Source organism: Zootoca vivipara, chromosome 2 (assembly GCF_963506605.1).
Source record: "Zootoca vivipara chromosome 2, rZooViv1.1, whole genome shotgun sequence".
Classification (NCBI taxonomy): Eukaryota; Metazoa; Chordata; class Lepidosauria; order Squamata; family Lacertidae; genus Zootoca; species Zootoca vivipara.
The window spans coordinates 18,864,999-18,883,664 of NC_083277.1; the positions used below are offsets into that span (position 1 = coordinate 18,864,999).

The 18,666-nt window shown below is 45.9% G+C and overlaps 1 protein-coding gene across 1 annotated transcript; it reads right to left on the reverse strand.

Annotated features, from left to right (window-relative positions):
- Positions 1 to 432: 432 nt before the first annotated feature.
- LOC118080903 (kyphoscoliosis peptidase-like) lies at positions 433 to 18,313 on the reverse strand. The gene is made up of 10 exons (XM_060271017.1): positions 18,283 to 18,313; positions 17,041 to 17,220; positions 15,569 to 15,610; positions 13,274 to 13,330; positions 11,296 to 11,378; positions 8,532 to 8,640; positions 6,818 to 6,935; positions 3,932 to 4,120; positions 2,900 to 3,090; positions 433 to 1,818 (listed from the first exon to the last, which is right to left on the reverse strand). The coding sequence occupies exons 1-10, from the start codon at positions 18,311 to 18,313 to the stop codon at positions 920 to 922; spliced, it is 1,899 nt and encodes a 632-aa protein (XP_060127000.1). The 3' UTR covers positions 433 to 919.
- Positions 18,314 to 18,666: the final 353 nt, after the last annotated feature.

Here is an 18,666-nt window from a genome sequence, read left to right on the forward strand (position 1 = left end):
TCTCTCTGTGTGTGTTTTCTGCAAATAAAATGCACCGCTCGGCACGTGGCGCACAGAGGCAAAAGAGCCTTTGGCCATGCCGTGCTTGTCCAAGCCTAGTCCCTGTTGGGAAATGGCCTTAGCCATCGGGCGCCGGGGTCATCAGAAACGTGTAAAGACTCCTAACGATGCCCCCAATATATGGAATGCATAAAGAGGAGAAGAAAAATGGAACAATGACCTGACTCCGAGAGTCAGAAAGATTTTTTTTTCTCTTCCTTTGGGTTTATGTACTATTATTAGTGTTCACCTGGGCTTTGTAGCCCTGCCCACGTTCCCACTTTGTGGCCCCTCCCCTCCCGTGCCTTGGCCCCGCCCCTTGTCCCCCCCTAGTTTTGATCCTGGGTATGCCCCTGTGGGTTCCCACGGGACAAGACACAGTGATAACAGCAAGAACCTTTATTGAACTACATAACTGGGAAACAGGGGCAAAGCAATTGCTTATATACATTCCTGAAAGCCTGGGCCGCTCCCACTCCCCACATGATTGGCTGTCTAAACTTCCAAGCTGTGAATAACAACTCAAAGTTCAAGAGCCAATGGCAGAGGCCCAAATCCTGAAATGTTCTGTGATTGGACACCATGTATCAAATCATAACACAGGAGCTCAGAATCCTTAGTCCAGACTCAAGCTCAGGCAAACATAGACAACTAAATACATTACAACCATCTGCCACAGTTCAGGGGCAAGAGGTTCCCTGAAAGAACTGGGCTTCCAGCAAAGCTGATGAAATGAGCCCTGCTTCCTAACTCCCCCACTGAGGCAGCCCCAAAATGACAGTTGAGGGAGGAGGTGGCCTTGTGGAGCTGCTCTGCCACATCAGAGTCGATGGAGCAATCTGTGGCTCACAACTCTCCCACTGAGTCTGTCTCCTACTAGCTAGTGACTTTCCACTTTGTACTCCAACAAGGACCAGAAGGTATTACTGCCATTTTTTGACATTCTCACTGTCACTGTGGAGCCACCTGAGGTGCTGCAGGTTCCCTCCCAGAAACCGTCTTCACTCAGCCTCAGTGGGCGAGACTTTCTGCATTCGACAGACACTTCATCTGCACCAGGCAGCTTGAGCTTGAACGTGACATCGCGGTTGGCCGGCAGGACACCGGCGAGAGGTGCCACCAGCTCAAAGCCATCCTCCCAGTTCGTATAGCTTTGTGGGAAAACCGGCCACGTCACCTCCTTATTTGGGCAGGAGATGAGGTAGCTGAGGGCGCAATGACTTTTGCCCGGATCAGATGCTTTCTTTGCCCAGATGTGAAGAGCAAAGGTCCCTGCATGAGGGAGCTGTACCTTCAACTCAGCCTTAGTACCCCAGCGAGTTACCCAGATGTGGCGCCTCCGCACGTTCTCTGGCGTGCGGCTGGTATCCGAGTCCAGGGTGGCAAAGAAGTCCAGGTCACTCCACCGAGTGAAAGTGACAACACAGCGGCCGTCATCAGTGTGTATGATGGGGCTATCGGGCGAAGCCTCCAGGATCCCCTTCTCCTCCGATGACCAGCTGGGCCCCATAGGGTAGAAGAGCGGTTTGGGCAAGCGGAAGCTCTTATCCACAGATCGGCACACCAGGGAGTATTTTACCACATGGCTGTAGTTCTCCTTGCTCTTGGAAGGTTTGGCAGAGATGTTCAAAATATGAGTCCCCACCTCTTGAGGATACACTTCCAGGGTCATCCCGTTCCTCTGCAGGTTCATGAAGCAGTGTTCGATTGCCCCGTTGAGGTTGCAAAGGAAGAGGGTCGGAGAACGACTCTCAATGAAAACAGTTGCCTTGCCGTTTTCTGTGAAAGAAAAGTGAAGAGTTTCCAATTGTTAATACTTCTATTATAGAGAAATGCTCATCAGCAGACTTTTTTTTGGAGGTTTTCCCTCCACCTTGCACTGTTATTGTTTATACCCAAGAGTAGACCCATTGAAACTGATAGATGTCACTAAGAGCTCTTCGTGCAGAGTTCTGCCCACCCTTTCCTCTTGGCACATGCCCTCCAAATCTGATCTGGAAGGTCATCCAACCCTCTAAAGCAGACCTGGAGGGTGTGAGGAGGGCTGCAGGGGAGAGGAGGGGAAAGTTCTGTTGCGCACGTGAGAGTTTGCTGTGCTGCTTTATGTTTATTTAGTTCGTCATTCAGTAGGTTTTACCAGTGTATTCATTTATGTGCCATACCTGCCAAGTTCCGGCCTGAGAAATAAGGGACTGGACCGGAAGTAGCAGACCAGAAGTAGCGCTGCCGCCATTTTGGAACTGGGCGGAGCATGCTCAGAAGTGACTTTTGATGCTGCTCTGCCCTGTTCCAAAATGGCCGTCGCACCAGAAGTTGCGCTGCAGCCATTTTGGAACTGGGCAAAGCAGCTTCAAAAGTCACTTCTGAGCATGCTCCGCCCAGTTCCAAAATGGCCACCGCGCCAGAATAAACCGGGGAAAACAAAAAAAATCTGTTTTTTCGGCTGGGAACAGCTGGAAAAACGGGGTTTCCCGGGGAATACGGGAGACTTAGCAGCTATGTTATGTGCTCTGCTGAAATATATATCAATATGTAATGCACAGGGATTGTCCAGGTAGACCAGGCGCAATCCAGCTGCCTCTCAATTGTTGTGTGAGGAACCTGCGTGGCCCCTCCAGCTGTTGTGGGACTCTAGCTCCCATTAGCCCCTGTTAGCATGACCAATCGCCAGGGATGATGGGAGTTGCAGTCCAGCAACCTCTGGAGGTTCCCCGAGCCACAGGTTCCCTCATCCCTGTTTCATAATAATGCAGTAGCGACTCATGTTATGGGGCAGTTTGCCTTTGAAAAAACATGAGACGGATTGGCAGTGTGACAGCCAAAAGCAACAAAACAGCCAAAAGCTTCTGATTGACTTTACCTGTTTCGATGACTGACGTTGCCGTGGATGTGCCAGTCAGTCCTAACGAATAAAAGGCAGGCCAATACCACACATTGCGTTCAAACTGCCGCAGTGATAATGTCCGTTTCAGAAGCTGCCAGCTGTGGTCTTCTGGGAAGTGATCATTAATAAACAGAGCAGGGTGGGTAAGGAAGTAAAACTCCTCGTATCTGCAAAAGGAGAAGGCGGAATTGTGCAGCATTTCATAAAATTGCTTCAATCATCACCAAGGACAAACTGGGAAAGTTACCTAAAACTTAGTGTGGAATTATATCGGCCCAGTTCATGTGTATAGCCAGGATTTAGGTTAGGGGGGGCAGAACTGAGCTATCTGTGATGCAACTGGTCAGCTAGTTAAGTATTTTGATTTACAGTATTTACTTGATTGGGGGGGGCAGCTGAAAATGAGCCACATCCAGCCTCACATTCACTCTCTCTTTCGCACTGCTGTGAAGGAACTAGATCCTGGTTCAGATTAATCACAGTTTATCTCACCCAAATCTGTGCTTAATGTCAACAGCGGTTTGTTTGACAAGCCATGGCTTATCCAGCTAGCTTGTTTAAACCAATTTTAGTTAACGTTGGCCACGCTGTGCTAAACCAGCCTTCCCCAATCTGATTCCCTCCAGATGTTGCTGAACTCTATGTCCCATCAACCCCAGCTAGCATGGCCACTGATGAAGGACAATGGGAATTGTAGTCCAAAACAGCTGGAGGGCACTGGGTTGACGAAGGCTGTTGTGTTGCAACAACCTAGCTTCCAGCTTCCCCAGGATAAGCATAATACTCTAGAACCACTCAAGGGGATAAATGAATGGTTGGTGGAGTTTCCATAATTTCCCCCATCACTATGGCTTGGTTCTCATTGCAAATGCTTACAACGGCCAGCCTTGTGGCCATCAAATCGCAAACAGACACACACACAAAAAGGCTTCTAAAAGCAGCAGAAGTAAACTATACCTTCACTGAGTCCCACACTATCTCCAGGCTTTCTTTTGCCTAACAGCATACCTGAAAGCGAAGTTTTTGTTGTTGTCATCCACGTAGCCACTTCCCCACGTACTGTCCAAAAGGTGCCACCTTCCATCAAGATGGACAGCATTCCAAGCATGAGTACTCGCTCCCTTAAAGACTTTCCCTAGTTTGTACGTAGCCCCTTTGGCGTACCCTGACAACGTCTTGCACTGTATCCCTGCAATACTGGGGGGGGGGGAGAGAAGAAAGGTATTCAGGAATGTCATTTCACTGCTCTTTTCGGCTGGAATTGTTATGCCAAAGAACATTATTTTGAGCCCATTGCATTTCGGACTGTGTTTCGTGCATTGACATAGAAGCTGTGGTTAGAAGAAAAATCTGGCACCCTGAGAATCTCAGCTTAGATTTTGAAGACAGGCAGGCGACAGGCAGGCAGACAGAGAAATTTAGCTTAAGCTTTTAAGGTAGCACAGAGGAGCTTTAAAACATGCAGGCAGTTCTTGGTGAAGGATGCTTGTTAGGGAGAGTGTGAAGTGTAGGTGGGTTCCCACAAGGCAAGACACAGCAATAACAGCAAGAACCTTTATTGAATTAACAGAACTAGACAACAGGGGCAAAGCAACTGCTTATGTACTGGTTACAGGTAGGTAGCCGTGTTGGTCTGGGTCGAAGTAAAATAAAAAAATTCCTTCAGTAGCACCTTAAAGACCAACTAAGTTTTTATTTTGGTATGAGCTTTCGTGTGCATGCACACTTCTTCAGGTTTCTGAAGAAGTGTGCATGCACAAGAAAGCTCATACCAAAATAAAAACTTAGTTGGTCTTTAAGGTGCTACTGAAGGAATTTTTTTATTTTCCTTATGTACATTTATGAAGGCCTGGAGCACTCCCATTCCCAACGCGATTGGCTGTCTAAACTTCCAAGCTGCGAATCATAAGCCAGAGTTTAAGGGCCAATGTAAAAAAAGTAAAGGACCCCTGAAAGTTAAGTCCAGTCATGAACAACTCTGAGGTTGTGGCGCTCATCTTACTTTACTGGCTGAGGGAGCCAATGTTTGTTTGCAGACAGTTTTTCCGGGTCATGTGGCCAGCATGATTAAGCCGCTTCTGGCGAACCAGAGCAGTGCACGGAAACACCGTTTACCTTCCCGCCAGAGCAGCACCTATTTCTCTACTTGCACTTTGACGTGCTTTGGAACTGCTAGGTTGGCAGGAGATGGGACAGAGCAATGGGAGCTCACCCTGTCGCGGGGTTTCTAACCTCCGACCTTCCGATCGGCAAGCCCTAGGCTCAGTGGTTTAGACCACAGTGTCAGCCGCGTCCCATGGCAGAGGCCCAAATCCTGAAATGTTCTATGATTGGATATCATGTATCGAATCAGAACACAGGGACTCAGAATCCTTAGTCCAGACTCAAGCTCAGGCAAATACAGTGTTGGGAAGGTTTGGATTGGCAATGGCATGCCATGCCAATCCTGCCAAGGGTACACTGGCACGTCATACCATTTGCATTAAGTTAGAAGCGCTGGCAAGCCACGCTAAACACCAGGATAGGGAACATAGGTCAATGGGACATAAGAGGACATGAAGAGGTCACCAAGACAGGACGAAGAGGGATTTGACAGGTTGGAACCAGATGGAGCAGGATGAACTGGATGGGTCAGAACCAGGCAGGAAAGAACAATGGGATGGATGGAAAGGTACTGGAAGGTCGTGAACTAAGTAAGGAGGGGTGTTTAGAGAGGACACATGTGACAGGAGCATGGGCAGAGTGCCTGCAGAGCCGCACGTCCACAATGGCGGCTTGCGGGAATTCTGGGGATGTCAACAAAGGTGCGGTATTCATGAATAGTCCCAAATATGCTGTTCCGGTCCCACCTTTGGTCCTGTGTGTCCCCCTGTGATTGGAAGACTGTACCTGAGAAGTTAATTTTTGACAGCCTGTAAAATTACCAATACAGTGGTACCTCTACTTACGAATAACTCTACTTACGAATGTTTCTACTTACGAATGGAGCTCCATCCGCCATCTTGGATGCAGTTTGGATAGGATTTTTTCTACTTACGAATTTTTAGATAGGGTTGCTTCGACTTACGAATTTTTTCTCCCAATGTATTCCTATGGGATTCGACTTACAAATTTTTTCTACTTACAAATGTGCATTCGGAACGCATTAAATTCGTAAGTAGAGGTACCACTGTAAAAGGGAGCACCCGACATGTTTTTGGGGTTGCCTTCCCGGACATGAGCCTGCCTTGAGTCGCGTCGTTCTTACCACCGCAGCATACAGACCACTGAATACATAACAGGGCACGAACAAGATTTCCAGCAGACCTGTGTTTTGGTTCTTCTTTCCATAATGGTGCAAACCAAGAGAATATGGGCTGAATACCTCTGAAAACAAGTTAATCATTAATTGATTTCAGTCCACTTCAATTACAATGCAAGCCTATACAGTGGTACCTCGGTTTATGAACACAATTGGTTCCGGAAGTCTGTTCATAAACTGAAGCGTTCATAAACTGACGCGAACTTTCCCATTGAAAGTAATGGAAAGTGGATTAATCCGTTCCAGACGGGTCCGCGGAGTACTCAACCTGAAGTGTACTTAACCCGAAGCATGGGTGTAATTGGTTCCAGAAGTCTGTTCATAAACTGAAGCGTTCATAAACTGAAGCGAACTTTCCCATTGAAAGTAATGGAAAGTGAATTAATCCGTTCCAGATGGGTCTGCGGCGTTCGTAAACCAAAAAATCGTAAACCGAGGTGTTCATAAACCAAGGTTCCACTGTATATCAAAATTTGCTTCAGGAGCATTCATAGTTTGGTGCTGGGGTAGGGAACCCCTGGCTCACCATATCTCCCATCATCCTTGCCAAGTAACAACCGTTTGTCATGGAGGCTGGGGCGAATAGGAATTACCTGCACATTTCTTCAAAGAGTGAGGCATATCCAGCGCAAATGCCCTTTCCTGATTGAAGGACATCAGCTGCTGCACAAGACACCTTGTCAAGGTTATGGTAGCCTTCCACATCATATTCTGCAGGAAAAAAGACATTTGTGAAATACCACTCCAAAGCATGAAAGGGACTGCAGCAGTTTCACTTGGATTGCAAACTTTGAGCAGAAGATCAGAGTGATTGATCAATTAAATGAAAATATTGTTACAAGGGACATGGGTGGCGCTGTGGTCTAAGTCACTGAGCCTCTTGGGTTTGCCGATCGGCAGGTCGGCAGTTCGAATCTGTCCCAGCTCTTGCCAAACTAGCAGTTCGAAAGCACACCAGTGCAAGTAGATACAGGTGAAACTCGGAAAATTAGAATATCATCGAAAAGTGCATTTATTTCAGTAAAGCAACTTATTATTATTATTATTTTATTTTACTTTTTACAAATGCTTTCTTTTGGAAATTCCACAGTAATAAAACAAATAGTTACAATAATACAAAAATAAACAAAAATAAACATCGCTATTACATTTCATTGATTACATTCCATTTATAATTGACCCGCCTAACGACAAATAATTACAATTACGACAAATAAAGGCTTGTCATATCTTGCTTTGCATGTCATGCATTATCTCATATATTGGTTTCACCTTTTAAGTTCCATTACTGAAATACAGTGGAACCTTGGTTTATGAACACCTCGGTTTATGAATTTTCGGTTTACAAACGCCGCGGACCCATCTGGAACGGATTAATTCACTTTCCATTACTTTCAATGGGAAAGTTCGCTTCAGTTTATGAACAGACTTCCGGAACCAATTACACCCATACTTCGGGTTAAGTACGCTTCAGGTTGAGTACTCCGCGGACCCGTCTGGAACGGATTAATCCACTTTCCATTACTTTCAATGGGAAAGTTCGCTTCAGATTAAGTACGCTTCAGTTTAAGTACTCCGCGGACCGTCTGGAACAGATTAATCCACTTTCCATTACTTTCAATGGGAAAGTTCGCTTCAGTTTATGAACAGACTTCCGGAACCAATTGGGTTCATAAACTGAGGTACCACTGTACTGTAAATGCACTTTTCGACGATATTCTAATTTTCCAAGTTTCACCTGTAGGTACCGCTGCGGCGGGAAGGAAAACGGCATTTCTGTGTGCTCTGGTTTCCGTCATAGTGTCCCATTGCACCAGAAGTGGTTTAGTCCTGCTGGCCACATGACCTAGAAAGCTGTCTGTGCAGGGAAAGAAGTCCAAGTTTAATTTCCGAGCAAAGGGTCTGCTGGTTTCTCTTTAAGGTTTCCAGACTCAAAAGAGAGCAGCACAATTAAAGGCACAGAAGTCCTGTCCTCTATTGAGTCTGGCAACCCTAACAACCAGCAACACAAATACTTCCTGCTCCTCTCACAGCATGCCGGCATGACCAGTGCTCAGGAATGATGGGAGTTGTAGCCCAACAATATGGCCACAGGTTCCCCACCCTGTTTCAGAGTTTTCGCCCTCCTGTGGGGCATCCACGCATCTATCAGCTGCATGGCAGGCAGCACTTCAAAAGGAAAATCTCCCCCAGTATGGATGGAGATGCAGGGCTAGGGGAGAGCTTTACCTGTGGAATGCCTGTCCGTTGTGATGTTGTCAGAAGCAAAGGGGCACAAGGATACAAAAAGTTGTCCCCGCCACCTACCTATGTGGTGGCAAATCCATGTCCAAATGGCTCGGACTTTCTCCAGGTCACTGTGGGCTTTTTGGAGCAAGACACTCACCAGGTTTGCCACGCTATTCCTGACATTTACCTGTTTCACAAATGGGAACAGATTCAGTAGCTTTTAATATGGAAAAGGGGTACCCAGTTCCATTTTTCTATCTAAGGCAGGCATCCCCAAACTTCGGCCCTCCAGATGTTTTGGACTGCAATTCCCATCATCCCTGACCACTGGTCCTGTTAGCTAGGGATCATGGGAGTTGTAGGCCAAAACATCTGGAGGGCCATAGTTTGGGGATGCCTGATCTAAGGCAACCACCTGTTTAAATAAAGCCTAGGGTGCAATCCTACACACACTTACAAGGGTGTCAGCCTTTTTTCTTTTCTTTTTTTTACATTTCTAGGTCATCCTATTTAATAGGAATGGCTTAGGGAACTGAGTATGTTTAGCCTGGAGAAGAGAAGGTTAAAGGGTGATATGATAGCCATGTTCAAATATATGAAAGGATGTCATATGGAGGAGGGAGAAAGATTGTTTTCTGCTGCTCCAGAGAAGCAGACACGGAGCAATGGATTCAAGCTTTAAGAAAGAAGATTCCACCTAAACATTAGGAAGAACTTCCTGACAGTAAGAGCTGTTCGGCAGTGGAATTTGCTGCCAAGGAGTGTGGTGGAGTCTCCTTCTTTGGAGGTCTTTAAGCGAAGGCTTGACAGGCATATGTCAGGAATGCTTTGATGGTGTTTCCTGCTTGGCAGGGGGTTGGACTGAGTGGCCCTTGTGGTCTCTTCCAACTCTATGATTCTATGATTCTAATTTGAGCTTTCCAAAATGATACACACAAACTGAAACATAGCAATCATTCAAAATCTGCACTGCTCTGGATGTTGCAGTACAGCTCTCCAGATAAGAATGTCTGCAAAAATGTATGTACATGTAATAAATTTGCATGCACTCAGGTAGTATGTGCATAAGAACACATTGTATTAGGGGAAATGCTTTGCAAAAATCTGTAAAAATTTGCATTAGAATGCTGATGAATTTTCAGAGCGGGTATCGGTCTTTTTGAACTCGGTGAAGCTGACTTCAGGGTAAAACTGCACAGAACTGCACATTAAAAATTGTTCTGAAGGGAGAAGCTTGCATAATCTTTTCCAGGGCACACGGGCATGCCATTCCCACAATCTTTGGCTGAAATCCAAATCCCCTTTGTGCCAGGCAGTGGGTGGTGGTCTTGGATTTGGCAAAAGTGCTGACTTCTACTGATGGAGAGAGATACCAGCCTCCGTCCACCAGTACAGAGCAACCTGTTCCACCTGTGGGTGGGCGAAACCACAGCCAGCGGGGCATTCTGAGAGCCAGTGCCATCTTAACCATAGGCGCTAGGGGTGTGGGGCCTGAGAGTTGAGTCTGGGGAAGAGCCTGCCCATTGGTTGGCGCACCACGGTGGGCTCTTCTACTGCGGGGGGCTCTGCACTGCGAGTTTGGATGCAACCGAGCCAGTGAGATGCTGAGGTGGCCGGCTGGCCAGCTCCACCCTCCTGCGCTCCCGGGAATGGGCAACCTGGGGGGGGGCACTGAGCAGATCTTTGCACCCCGGCACCGCATATGCTTAAGACAGCCATGCTGAGAGCAGGGAAGGCAAGGGGCTGAGGCAGCCCAGGATCCAGAGCCGACCCTACTGTTGTCACCCAGCAGAAGTGTGAAATCCGGGGCGGATTGATGTGCCACCAACAATACATATTGATTGTACACCAGTTTAATTGTTATGAGCTCCTTCAGAGATTCCTGACGTCGGCACTGCTTGTTCATGATTGCTAGCCAGAGTTCTCTGAGGAGAGGGAATGGCTGCTTAACTGTGGTTGTTGACTCTAATCTTATTTGGCTTTTGATTTCTTGGAGCAGCCAAGGTAATGCCATCCCAAAAGTAACTAAGCATGAAACATTTAAAGCACATCTCTCCACCCCAAAATGAATTCTAGGAACAGTGGTTTGTTATGGGTTCTGGGAATTGCACCTCTGTGGGGTTATGATAATTTCCAGGATACTTTGGTGTCTTTATATAGTGCGTATAAAAGGTAAAGGTAAAAGGTAAAGGACCCCTGGATGGTTATGTCCAGTCAAAGGCGACTATGGGTTTGCAATACTCATCTCACTTTCAGGCCGAGGGAGCCGGTGTTCGTCCACAGACAGCTTTCTGGGTCATGCGGCCAGCATGATTAAACCACTTCTGGCGCAACGGGACACCGTGATGAGTGCCAGAGCACACGGAAATGTCGTTTACCTTCCTGCCGCAGCGGTACCTGTTTATCTACTTGCACTGGTATGCTTTTGAACTGCTTAGGTTGGCAGGAGCTGGGACAGAGCAACGGGAGCTCACCCAGTCACAGGGATTCGAACCACCGGCTTTCTGATTGGCAAGCCTAAGGGGGTCAGTGGTTTAGACCAGAGTGCCACCCACATCCCCATAGCCACCTTTGACTAGACTCAACCGCCGGGGGTCCTTTACCTACGGTGTGTTTGCAGCCTACATAAATAGGTGCTCTGTTGTGTCTGTCCATCATGTGGAAAACAGGAGCAGGGTCTTGCGACTCATGATGTTTCCCATTGGGAACGAAGGGTTTCCTCCTATTGGGAGAGCACACTTGAAGGCACTCTCAAATTCCAAATCCACATGGAGAAGGATCTCTGCATCCCAGCAAATTCCATACAGGACTATTCTTCCACCCTGGAAAAGAGATTGCATACCTTTGATGCATAGGCATCCAGTTCCTTAAACTGCGTCAAGTCGACTGGTATTGTTTTCAGACTGGATTTATCCCATGGGTAATCTAGGAACAAACATGGAAAAAAAGTGATTCTATAAACAGATGAAGTCTAGTGGAAAAACAGAAGAGGGCGAAAAGGAGAAGGACCTAAAATGTGATTCATAGGGGTGGACTACAGTGAACCGAAAAGGGCAAATAAACAGGGAGCTAATTGTGCTGGACCAGATAGGATGTTGATCAGTTCTTGTGATACATTTTAAGAGCATGACTTTTCATGGGCCAAAGCAGACAAATCTTGTGGTGGGAGTGGCATGGTGCGTGCGAACCTCCCATTGGAACAGTTGTTACCTCCTCAAAGAATCTCCCTTCAAACCAAAACATCTGTCTTTTAACCCTAGCAGGTAGCAATAACAGGGACACAGACAGGACTGCATGAAGGGAGGGACAAAATGTACCCACCCACCCACATGCCACATATAATAGAAACCCCATTCCGCTTGTAGGAACCAAACACTAGAGATGAGACAGAATGCTCCGCCGTACCAGAGGAGAGCAGGCTAACTTAGAGGACGCAGGGCAGGCTGCGTTAGCATGTACAGAGCTGCCCAACGACACCTCACTCATTCTTCCCGTTCCCAAGCATCTGATGCCTGAGGCGGCACCTTGCTCCGTCTAATGGTAGGGCGGGCCTTGGTGGCCAAGGTAAAGGTAAAGGGACCCCTGACCATTAGGTCCAGTCGTGACCGACTCTGGGATTGCAGCGCTCATCTCGCGTTATTGGCCAAAGGAGCCGGCATACAGCTTCCGGGTCATGTGGCCAGCATGACTAAGCCGCTTCCGGTGAACCAGAGCAGCGCACAGAAACGCTGTTTACCTTCCCGCTGTAGCGGTACCTATTTATCCACTTGCACTTTGACGTGCTTTCAAACTGCTAGGTTGGCAGGAGCTGGGACAGAGCAATGGGAGATCACCCTGTTGCGGGGATTTGAACCGCCAACCTTCTGATCGGCAAGCCCTAGGCTCTGTGGTTTAACCCACAGCGCCACCCACATCCCGCCAAGGTACAGTGTGGTTAATATTTCCCATCCAAGCCTTGTTCCCCGAAGACCTCAAGTGGTTGTGGATGGGCTCAGCTAAGATATACAAGAAGTGTGTGGGGGTCTTTGGCCCTCCAGAAGCTGCTGAACTACAACTACCATCATCCCTTGGCCACTGGCCACGCTTGTTGGGGCTGATGGAAATTGTAGTCTAACAACACCTGGCGAGCTAAAGACTCCCCACACCAAATACAGTGGTACCTTGGGGTGGGGTACGAACAGTCCTACTTACGAACGCTTTGGGTTATGAACTCCACAAACCCGGGAGTAAGTGTTCTAGGTTGCGAACTTTGCCCCGGGATATGAACACAATCTGCTTCCAGGGCCGCGGGAGGCCTATATGCATGCCTTGGGTTAAGAACGCTTCGGGTTAAGAACAGACTTCTGGAACGAATTAAGTTTGTAACCTGAGGTACCACTGTATACAGGATCCAGGCCAGCAGGCAAATATAAGAAACAACTTATAAAGGGGAAAAGATTTATGCGACCTGAAGAGAAACCAGTCTTACAGGAAGAGAAAATTCTTACCGGAAGAATTAGAAACCAGGAAGAGGAGGTCTTTAATAAAGAATGGGGGAAGTTTATAATTTATACGAAAAGCTATTGTAAACAATTCCATGTATTGGTAGGATTGACAGAAAACTTGTGTAAAAATTTGAACTATGGATTGAGAAAGGATTTATAAAAATAGAGTTATTATGGAGATACAGAGGGGGGAATTATTGCATTGAGAGCCACAAGGGAGGGGGAGGAAGTCAAAATGGATTATATGTGTATGTATTTAATTCATTTGTTTATGTAAAATGTAAAATGCAAAAATAAAATTTATATATATAAATAAAAACAACAACTTATATTTACCGTACAGATCTTGTCCCTTAGACAGCCTTGATCCCTGTTCTCCACCATCCTGAAACCCTGCAAAACGGTTATTGCTGGGATGAGACAATATCTACATTAAAACATATTTTGCAACACTCATCATTCCTGGCCCTTAGCCATGCTGGGTGGGGAACAATGGGAGCCCAACAACAGGCATACAGCCACAGAGACCTTGATATATTGCTCTTAAAGGTAAAGGTAAAGGGACCCCTGACCATTAGGTCCAGTCGTGACCAACTCTGGGGTTGCAGCGCTCATCTCGCATTATTGGCCGAGGGAGCCGGCATACAGCTTCCAGGTCATGTGGCCAGCATCACAAAGCCGTTTCTGGTGAACCAGAGCAGCACACGGAAATGCCGTTTACCTTCCCGCTGTAGCGGTCCCTATTTATCTACTTGCACTTTGGCGTGCTTTCGAACTGCTAGGTTGACAGGCAGGCGCGGTGCTAGGGCTTTTTGCGCCCTAAGCAAAACACCTTCTGGCGCCCCCCGGGCACACATGCGTCATGACGCATGCATGCATGCACACCGCTGATGCCCCTGCGTCCCCTCCATTGGCGGGAGGAGCGTGGGCCAAGAGGGGAGCTTGGCGCCCTCCCACCTGTGGAGTGGACGCTTTGAGCTCCTCAGCGGCGACGGCTGCAGCAGCGCCCATAGCCTTGGGAGGGCAGCGGTGGCGCAGCGGGGGTTTTGCGGGGCAGGCTCGGCAGCGCCCCCTCCATTTCCGCGCCCTAGGCAATGGCCTAGTCCGCCTAAATGGCGCACCGGGCCTGTTGGTAGGAGCTGGGACCAAGCAACGGGAGCTCACCCCGTCGCGGGGATTCGAACTGCCGACCTTCTAATCGGCAAGCCCTAGGCTCTGTGGTTTAACCCACAGCGCCACCTGCGTCCCTATATTGCTCTTATGTCAGTGTAATTTTCATAGCTGCCCTTAAAGCAATGATGCAAAAGCTGCTGCCCCCCAGAGGCTGCTAGGCTACATGGGGGAAGGCAATCTTCCAGCATCCAGTTTGGATGCTCATGTGTTCTAGTGTTAAAAGGGGATGGAGGGAAAACACTGCACCCTTTCTTCAAAGGGGAGTTGCTCCACCCCCTTGATTCAGTACAATCACTGCTCTGAATTCTGCCTTTAGGGAGTGGGCCATAGCTCACTGCTGGAGCATCTACTTTGCAAGCAGAAAGTCCCTGGTTCAAACTCAAACATCTCCTGGAAGTGCTATGAATGTCTTCCACCTGAAATGCCGGGAGGCAGTTAGCTGGTCAGTATCAACAATACTGGTCTAGATGAACCAATGATCTGACTCAGGACTCATTCACATTTCCACTTGTCCCATGGTTATTAAAAAATGGGTCTGAGTGGTTCCCCACTGTTCCATTGCTTTCTAAGCACAGCTCCGAGCACTTTTCCTTTTGCCCCACCACTTTCCCCAGGAAAACCTGCTCTTTACTGCTGAATCAGAGCAAACATCAATCTGCAGAAAAGCCTGTTGATGTTTGCTCCAATTCAACGGTAAAAAATGGGGTTCCCAGGGAGAGTGGCAGGGGGGCAAACAGAAGTGTGAACAAATCCTCAATATAAAGAAAGCGTTGTTGTTGTTGTTGTTGTTGTTGTTGTTTTGGCAAAGTAATAATCATAAGCAAATAAAAATTAAAATGTGCACCCCACCCCCAAGACCATTCCATTGCAACTAACCGAACTTCCCAAAATTTCAACCCCTCTTGAAATGGTTTGACCCCTTTCTGTTTTAACAGTACAAATTCTACAAACACCCTCCATATCTCCTCGAAATCATTTTTCCTGCATATTCCCCGTCTTACCTTAATGGCACATGTTAATTTATCATTAATAGCTTCATCCCACACCTCTTTATACCATTCTTCCAATTTTATATTCTGCTTGTCCCTTCCATCTCCTAGCTACCATAATACGTGCAGCTGTCAATAAATATGTGAGCAAGACCTTCATAGCCTGCAAACCTTCTATCGTAAATTGATAATAATGCTAACACTGGACTTTCGGTCAGCTTTAACCCAGTGATTTCTATTATCTCCTTAAACCAGGCACCCCCAAACTGTGGCCCTCCAGATGTTTTGGCCTACAACTCCCATGATCCCTGGCTAAGAGGACCAGTGGTCAGGGATGATGGGAATTGTAGTCCAAAACATCTGGAGGGCCAAAGTTTGGGGTGCCTGCCTTAAACACTCTTTGCCAGAAACATTGTCCATATTTACATCCCCACCACATGTGAACCTAAGTCCCATTTGGAGCCCTTACCTTCATTGTCCTTCCCTGTCCACTCAGGAAACACCTGGATTCCTGCAACACCAGGAGCACACATGCACACAAAGAATGAGTGACAAAAAATAATAAATAAATCCATAGGAACACAAGGTGGAATAATACGTTAAGGACTGGGGGTTATTTTGCAATTTAATCTTGATTGATTTATTATTATTATTATTATTAAGTCCCTTCACCACATAAAGAACAACAAAAACAGATCCCATCAAATACAAAGAAAATGTTACATATAAAATATTTTTTCCATATGTTGAGACTTCCCTCGTCCTCGGTATGGGTCCGTCGTTTCCTTGTTGACTGCATATTTCTATACTCTTTCACTTAACATAAATTATCCATGATCTTTGTAGCATATTACATTGCAGAAGTTAATCAAAGCACGTCGAAGACTTCATATGAGAACAATGTTCTTTTAAATATAATCTGAATAAATCCCATTCTTTGTTAAACTGTTGGTTTGTCTGGTTCCTAATTTTTCCTCTCATCTTCGCCAATTCTACATATTCAAGTACTTTCACCTGCCGCTCCATTTTAGTTGGTGTTTTATCTCCCTTCCACCATTTAGCTACCGTGTTTCTCATATTATAAGACACGTCTTATATTTATTTTTCCTCAAAAAAACACACTATGGCTTATTTTCCTCCTCCTCCTGCCACGGCCGGCATGGATGCTGCGCCTATCACTATGTCTTATTTTCGGGGTATGGCTCATATTCCTTGAATGCTTAAAAATCCTGCTATGGCTTATTTTATGGGTATGTCTTAAAATATGAGAAACAGGGTATTAAGATTCTTGCGGTGACGGTTGCATACATGAATACGTTTCTCAGCTCTTTCAGAATATGGGGGGGGTGGTTTATTTTGGATGTCCATCTTTGGGTCCTCTGCCTGCCTGTGGTTTTATATCTTTAAAATGAGTTTCTAAGGGCAGGGAGGCTGCGAACAAGTTAAGCTCATAACTCTAGCCAAACCTGTTTAGCATTCCTCTGCATGACTAAAAAGTACAGGTCACTTCTTGCTTCCAGAAGGTTACAGAATATGCAACACTTACGAATATCGAAACAAAATTTTAAAAATTCCTTCCAGTAGTACCTTAGAGATCAACTAAGTTTGTCATTGGTATGAGCTTTCGTATGCATGCACACTTCTTCAGATACCTTCTTCTTCAGATTTCGTGCATGCACACGAAAGCTCATACCAATGACAAACTTAGTTGGTCTCTAAGGTGCTAGTGGAAGGAATTTTTTAAAATTTTGTTTCGACTACGCCAGACCAACACGCCTACCTACCTGTAACTTACGAATATGTCATCCATCTGCCACATTCACTACAGCATCCTTTAATTCACATTAAAGCAGCGCAGGCAGGAGGAAGCTAAAATATTTCCCATAAAAAAAATAATATTCTGTTTTCTTATGCATCATTGTAACATAGAAACGGACCTACCTTTTCTGAAGGGGAACTTCTTTTTGCTCCGCGATGTGCTGTGTCTAGGGTGTATTTCTACAGTGATTTGATCTGGCGAAAAACCAAACAACGAGAACTTGCAAACAGAGATATCAAGTCGACCACACAGTAAAAATAAATAAATACAAAAGTGGCAGGAAAAATGAAATGTCCCTCTTGCTGCTTTTAATAATAATAATAGTAATAGTAATTTATTGTTTTTTATTTTTTTGTTTTTTATTATCTTTTTATTTTTATTTTTATTATTTTATTATTTTATTTTATTATTTTATTATTTTAAGGCAGGTGGGTGGGAAACCTGCTTTGTACGGGATGAAATGGCTTGCTCTTTCTTATGGGTTTTGAAATAATCGAATATTCATTTTTAAGAGGTAGCATGTTAACCCTCTGGGTTTGGAATGAGGAATATACAGTAGTGGAAGTAATAGTACCACTGTATTCCGCTCTTGTCAGACCTCACCTGGAATATTGTGTCCAGTTCTGGGCACCTCAGTTCAAGAAGGATACTGACAAGCTGGAACGTGTCCAGAGGAGGGCAACCAAAATGGTCAAAGGCCTGGAAATGATGCCTTATGAGGAACGGCTTAGGGAGCTGGGTATGTTTAGCCTGGAGAAGAGAAGGTTAAGGGGTGATATGATAGCCATGTTCAAATATATCAAAGGATGTCATATAGAGGAGGGAGAAAGATTGATTTCTGCTACTCCAGAGGAGTGGACACGGAGCAATGGATTCAAGCTACAAGAAAGAAGATTCCACCTAAACATTAGGAAGAACTTCCTGACAGTAAGAGCTGTTCGACAGTGGAATTTGCTGCCAAGGAGTGTGGTGGATTCTCCTTCTTTGGAGGTCTTTCAGCGGAGGCTTGACAGCCATCTGTCAGAAATGCTTTGATGGTGTTTCCTGCTTGGCAGGGGGTTGGGCTGGATGGCCCTTGTGGTCTCTTCCAACTCTATGATTCTATGATTCTAAGCCCTTGCGCAGGCTCCATATCACATATAAAAGGTAACATAAGCAAAATAAATCCAGATTGCAGAAAAGTAGCCCTGAAGAAGCAACTACTGTATCAGGAAATGACGGTGCCAGAGAATACTGAAAAACCAGAAGCTGAAAATATTCAATGCACACCCTTTAAAAAAGTTTTGTTGCTGTTGTTACTACAAATGGGCTTTTCTTTCAAACCAAGCTCCTTATCGAGATTTCCTTAGCAAGATCATTCTTACAGCAATTGTAGTTAATGTTATCAACATTCATCGGCTCACATACTTTCTTTAGGCTCATAGGTAAGCACCGGCAGACGATCCTCATTGTGCGTTTCAGCTGCCTCTGTTTAAAGAACAGAGAGCATTTCAGAGACCGAAAAAAGTGATTTTTTAAAAAGCATATGTTGTTGCATAACTTATTTCGTAAACTTTACACACTGCTTCACTGCCGCATTTACACGAATCTAATGAGCCGTCGAATCTAATGCGCACCTCAGTTTTCAAAACCTTGAAACCAAAAAAAAAGAATTTGCTGGCACATGTAAATGCGCCATCAAATCTAATGGGCACCCTAATTTTTTGCAACGTAGTTTGGCCAAAAAAAGGTGCGCATTACATTCAAGT